This window comes from Gavia stellata, chromosome 5 (genome assembly GCF_030936135.1).
Source record: "Gavia stellata isolate bGavSte3 chromosome 5, bGavSte3.hap2, whole genome shotgun sequence".
In the NCBI taxonomy this organism is placed as follows: domain Eukaryota; kingdom Metazoa; phylum Chordata; class Aves; order Gaviiformes; family Gaviidae; genus Gavia; species Gavia stellata.
Window position 1 is genome coordinate 58,947,861 of NC_082598.1, and position 6,000 is coordinate 58,953,860.

Consider the following 6,000-nt stretch of genomic DNA (forward strand, 5'->3'; position numbering starts at 1 on the left):
ATCCATCCAGACCAACCATACCGGTACCTAGGGGTACGCCGCTACCCCTAGGCTTTGCGTTCAAGCTTTTCCAGCTTTAGGCTTACACAGTTATAATTAAAGCACTGACAAGCCCTTTTAACCAGCTCAGAACCCACAGGGTATGTAAAGGGATCCATGTCCTGCTTCAAACGGGGCTACGTCTTCATATGCACCCTAGTCAGACTCCAAAGATGCTTCCCAAAATCCAAAAGACAGGGTCAACTCTGTAGAGCAACTTCATCCCCCCCAACACCCTACAGCCTTCTTTTTTTTTTTTGGCCTTGTAAGGTATCGAGAAATATTTCTGAGATGGAAGTAAAATAACAAATGCCACACCTATAGAATTTGTTTACCTCCATGTTAGGCACTGTAATAGTATTGCGTCCTAATTTAAATGGCGATTACAGTATAGAATCCTGCTGCAGTCTTTCCTGAAGCAAGTCCACTTGGTCCATCTTCCCACCCAAAGAACGAACAACTGTGTTTATCCCTACAAACTACTACTTACTTCACAACCTCATCTTAGGACGCTCTTACGTTAATGATGTCTACATTAAGGCTACGCCTACAAAGTCGAGAAGCCACATACTGCCATTGACGTCTGCGCAAGCAAACCTATCGCGTCATCCTGGTATGAAGTAGAAAAGCCTTCTTGTACAGCCCTTAGCTGCTGTATTTTACCAGTTAAGCTCCCCTGCAAAATTCTAGTGCTGGAACAGGACCTGTTTCATTAAGCGAGTGCATTTCCTGAAGATAAAAACACAATTTAACCTGAAACTCGGAATAGCCTTCAGCAGCATTTTCAGGAAAAGCCTGCCACAACAGAGACCTCAGCGGGCACAGCTCTGTTTCGTTTCCAGAAACGTTCCCAGGCCACAAGCAGATCGCTCTCCTCCTTTACTTTCACGTGAATCAAAAGTATTAATTCACCAGTTCCCTTAGAGAAGGCGGAACTAGACCGATCCGTGCGCGCACAGATCGTCGTGTCTCTTTAGCTGTACAGCAGCAACGTAAAACTGATGGTCTCCTCCTTCGAAGCTGGGAAGCGGGAACCTGGCCTTACGGGAGTCCCAGCCGGCGACCTCTGCGGCATATAGAGACTGCCAGGGAGGTTTTAATAACACTGCTCAGCATTTATGTAGTACCTGACGTCTTTGAGGCGCTCGGCAAACATTACCTAAGTCATCGAAGCGCCTCATGAGGGCATTTCAGCATTATTACCCCCACCCCACAGGTCTTTCCCTACCGGGGAAACTGAGGCCTAGGAGAGGTTATGTCATGTTCCCAAGGTCATGTCATGAAGCGCAGGAGAGCCAAGACGACACAGGACTCGTGGTTCCTAGTCACGTTCTTTAATCTAAACTGCATCTCTCCTGGGTTATTTGGCTATTATACACACTCAGGTATCACCCCCTCCATCCTCTTTTACCAGTTTGTCCTGTTCTGATGCCAGTTTTCTTCTGGAACATGGACAAAATGGGAAACATCCAACACTCCCAGCCCAGGAATATCTACGTGGTCTCCTGAAAGGTGAGTGACACTAGGCAGCCCGCAAGAGCTAGTGAGCTCACCTGCAGGAGAAATACACACACTTAAATAGTCATTTTAACTATATTGCCCTTAAAAAGTAGTCACTAGAGGATTCTAGCAAGTCCCTGGCTGGGCTCCACCGAGGATCTGGGACCGTTCTGCCTTGCAAACGTAGGCGCCAAAGCTGGGACCCAGAGGCAGTCCTATCCTGCCGTCCTCACGCGAGGGTGACGCGGGGAAGGTCCTCGCTCCGGAGACACGGGGACGAGGGAGTCCGAAAGGGCAGGCGGCACAGCCGAGGGAGGGCACGCGGGCAAGGGGAAAGTTGGGGGCAAGCTGAGGAGAGGGACCAGTGGAAAGGAGGGCGAGAGCAGGCAGCAGGCGAGGGTGGCCGGGGCCGGTGGGGCAGAGAGGCGCGGGCAAGGCGTGAACGCAAGGCCCGTGCAGGCGGACGAAGCCAGGGCGAGGACCGGGAGGGAGGTGTGGACGAGCGTGATGGAGAGGGGGCCGCCGGTCCCGGGGCGGGGGGGGGGGCAGCTGGGGCGCGCCCCCCAGCCCTGCCTCCGCGCTGCCGGCCGAGGCCCGCGGAGCGGCGCGGAGCGGGGCTGCCCCGGGCAGTGCTGCCGGCACTGCGCTCCCCTGCGGCGGGCGGGGCTGTGGCCGTCAGGCTCCGTCTCGCCGCGGCCCGGGAAGCCCCGCCGGGTCTCCGCGAACCCCGGCACGGCGGGTCCCACCTCGCCCCGGCCGCACGCAGACGCCGGGAAAGTTAATAGCCGCACGGCTGCAAATGAAGTTTTATTAGGAGCTGGGGGAGGGAGGGGGGAGCCAGAGGGGCTCCGCGGGGAGCGCAGGCACACGCGCAACTTGTTTCGCCGGGCGCGCTGCGCGGGAGGGGCGGGCGGGGAGGGAGGCGGGGGAGGCCGAGGGCAGAGCCGGGGCACGTGTGCGGCTCTGCGCCGCCGGGCCGGCCGGAGGGCCGGGGCACGGCGGGAGAGGGCGGCGGCGGGGGCTCGGGGCCCGCACCGCGCCGCGCCGCGCCGCCGGCGGGATGCCCCGGCCTTGCGTAACCCGGCGGGGCGGCCCCCGCCCGGGCGCGCAGGTAGCGCCGGCGGCAGCGCCCGTGTGCCCGCGCACGGCGGCGCGGAGCCGCGCCGCACCGCACCGCGCCGCACCGCCGGCCGGGCGCACACAGCCGGATGGGCTCAGCGCCTCCCCGCCGAGCCGGGCGGGCGGGCGGGCGGCGGGGCCCGGGGGCGGCACTCACCAGTTCTCCTGCATCCACTGGATGGCCGCATGCTCGTTGAACTGCTTCTCGAATTCGTATTCCTGCAAAGTCAACACTGACATGTTCATTGGCCCGGTGGCTGCGGAGCCGCTCCCCGCGCCGAAATGCTGCCTGCCGCCGCCTCGGGAGCCGGGCCCCTGCGCGCCCGCCGCCGGAGAGCCCCCGCCTCTGGCCTGGCCCGCTCCGCCTCAGCGGTACCCCGGGTTTAACATAGCTCCGCTCCCCTCCGCGCCTCTCCTCCCGGGCCCGCCGGTCTCCTCCTCTTCTGCGGCCGCCGCGCAGCGCCCGGGGGCGGCGCGGTCTTAGTGCCCGCCCGCCGCCTCCGCCGCCGCCCGGGACACCCGCCCCCCGCCGCCGCCCCTCGCACACCCGCCCCCCCCCGCCGCTCCCCGGCGGGCGGCGCGGCTCCGCACCGGCGCTGCCCTCCGGCCTGGCGCGGAGGAACACCCACAGCCCCCCACCCCCCGCCCAGGCCTCCAAAAATAACTACAAAAATAGGGAGCCCCCACCCCCGCGTTGAATGGCTACCGCAGCGCCCTGCGCGCCCTCCCCGGGAAATAAAGAACCACAAGCTGAGGTTCAGCCAGAAAAGCAAAGGCTTACACTGCCCAAAAACCCCTTTTTGCATTTAAATTCAATATGCACCTGCTGTGACTGCCGCCACCCCGCGGGGGTGCACCCTCTGCCCCCCCCGGCCCGGCGCGCTGCAGGGGCAGGGGGCTGCGGCTGGGTGTCCCCAGGCGGGGGGCACTGTCCCCCGGGGTCCCCACCGTGCACAGACACACTTTTGGCTGTCGTCGTGCGGATGGGGCTGGTGGCGCGTGGGGCAGAGCCCCCGAGCGTAACTGTCCCCTGCTCAGCTCCCCTCGCAGCTGGGGCACACCGCAGTTACGTATCCTCAATTTTGCTTTCCCCTCTCATCTGCCACATGCTGATATCTCCAGCTGAGCTCCTCCGACTCCCTGCTTTACAGTACGAGCTGGGCTAAAATAGCGGTCCCAGCCCCCACCGAGCTTGCAGTCTGAAGGCAGGAGGACACAGCTTTCGTGTCAAGAAAGCCAGCCGTAAGTGAGCAGATCCGGCGCAGGTCGGCGTGCTCTTGACTCTCGTGGACTTCAGCTCTCATTGACATGGAAGTGTCTAACATCATTAAACCCAAGCACTGAGGGGAAAAAAAAGAGAGTCCTCAAGTTGTGGGACATCAACAGCTAACCAGCCTGATGTTCCGGCTTGCATTTTGACTATCATGCTCTTCAGAGTCATGATTTTCAGCTTTTCTCTTCTTTTTTCCTGACAATGAGAACTTTTCTTTTTTCCTAATGAGGGCTGAGTTTCTCATACTGTCATCTGACTGGGGGTTTTGAGCAAAACACCGAACACCACGCTGCTCACACTGAAATTGCAAGGCCGCGCTGAATTATTATTTCTTACCATTGTACCCAGAGGCCCTCAACAGATCAAGGTCCCATAGTCCTTTTCTCAGGGAGAGCACTGTCTGTATAGGCAAGACGGAGGGGAGGAGAAACAGTCCTAGCCTCGCTTTTCAGATGGAGAAGCTCAGAGAGCTGCAGGGGTTTTCGAAACTGCTTCGCATCAGCTTTCCATGGCCGCTGAACCGGCTGGTGAAGGGGTGTTTGCGCAAAGCCGACTTCATTTGCACTCCTGCTCCAAAAGATCTGCCCCTAAAGGCGCATGTTAGTCTTCCAAATCTCCACCGGCAGGCAGTTTCAGTGGATGGGGACCCAAAGGCAGGTGAGGGAAGATGGATGGAGAAATCTCCAGCACAGCCACAGATGCCGTTGTGTGGTTGGGTGAAGCACAGGGTGAAGGGCTCCTCGCAGCTGCAGTGCTTGGGCTCTGAGCCACGGGACGGCTCCTTGCCATCATGCTGGAGGGTCAATGCTGCCCCATGGCAGATAGTGGCCTGTGTCCCCTGCTCCTCTGCCAGACACGCTTCCTCTTCCATACACGGATCTGCCACCTCCAGCTGCAATATCTCCCGGCGGTGCCCTCACCACAGCGTGTGTCAGCACTTGTTCCATTAAAGGCTTCAGGTGATATTGCTCATCCATCTGAACAGTATCTTTAATACAGAGATGTGGAGAAATTAATGTGTGATACAACAAACGCTCATGTGTGTCAACGCTTTTTGGTCAAAAATGGCTAGGAAATAAACAAGGAAATCTGGACCCCAATTTTGAGAGAATATTTGTGTGTCTGGTACACTTACTCCCGTGAGTGGCAAAATATTTTTTCTGTCTTATACGTGGAGTTGTTACAGAGAGACAGTTACCAAAGATTTTAATTTTGGGGGCAAAAGAATATCAATATCCCTTTTTCTGCAACTCCAAACTATTTTGGATTAGAAACTTGCGTGGCTTAATGGCTTATCCCATCTGGTTATTTCATGAGTATGTGGTGGGTTGAAGTTTATGGTCTGGGAGTGAGTTTCCCCCAGAAAACAGTTGTTCGGAACAGAATTGCCCCAAATGCAAAGTTTCGGGAGTGCATGGATGGACTTTAGAAGTGGCAGATTAGCCAGAAGGTCTGAGACCTGCTCCCTTACACCGGTGGCTTCCTAAAGTCAGTGCCAGAGCTGGCGAGGTACACAGGACGAAGCTGAAGGTTATAAAATGCTATGGCAAGGGCTCCTCTAGGGTTAGGATGGCCACGGGGCTTCAGATGAGGTTGACTGTTGCCCCCAGAAATTTTCTGTCGGGAAATACCCACCCTGGGAGCCCAGCTGCCATCCAGACTCGCAAAGCATCCATGCGGCGTTCGGCACTGGTTCGGGAGTGCTGACCGTGCAAGGCATCACGTAGAAGTTAAGTCCCAGCAACGCTTGAAAATCGGCTGTAACAGTTTTAGGAAATAACAGTAACAGCCTCGAAACGCTAAACCCTACTGGGATTCGTATGAGTCTCAAAAGCTCACCAGGGACTTCTCCAAGTTTTCTATAGCTCACCAGGACTCCTACATAGGTTAAAAAATCTGCAATGGATCCTTCTTCCTTTCCTGTCCCGGTCTCATGGGGGCTACCTGAAAATTCCCCCTAGCAGGTGACTATCTGCAAGTTAATACCGGAGCTCAGGGTCACTTACAAAATCTGCGTGGACAACGGAAGAACGTATAACATCTTCTCGGCCTTGAGGAGTCTGTAAGCC

The 6,000-nt window shown here is 57.3% G+C and overlaps 1 protein-coding gene across 1 annotated transcript in view; it reads right to left on the reverse strand.

Annotated features, from left to right (window-relative positions):
* ELOVL6 (ELOVL fatty acid elongase 6) overlaps window positions 1-2,904 on the reverse strand; it is a 72,572-nt gene extending 69,668 nt beyond the window's left edge. The window contains exon 1 of the mRNA XM_059818082.1: window positions 2,816-2,904. Coding sequence (XP_059674065.1) covers window positions 2,816-2,904 — 89 coding nt within the window. The remainder of the gene's footprint in view (window positions 1-2,815) is intronic.
* Window positions 2,905-6,000: the final 3,096 nt, after the last annotated feature.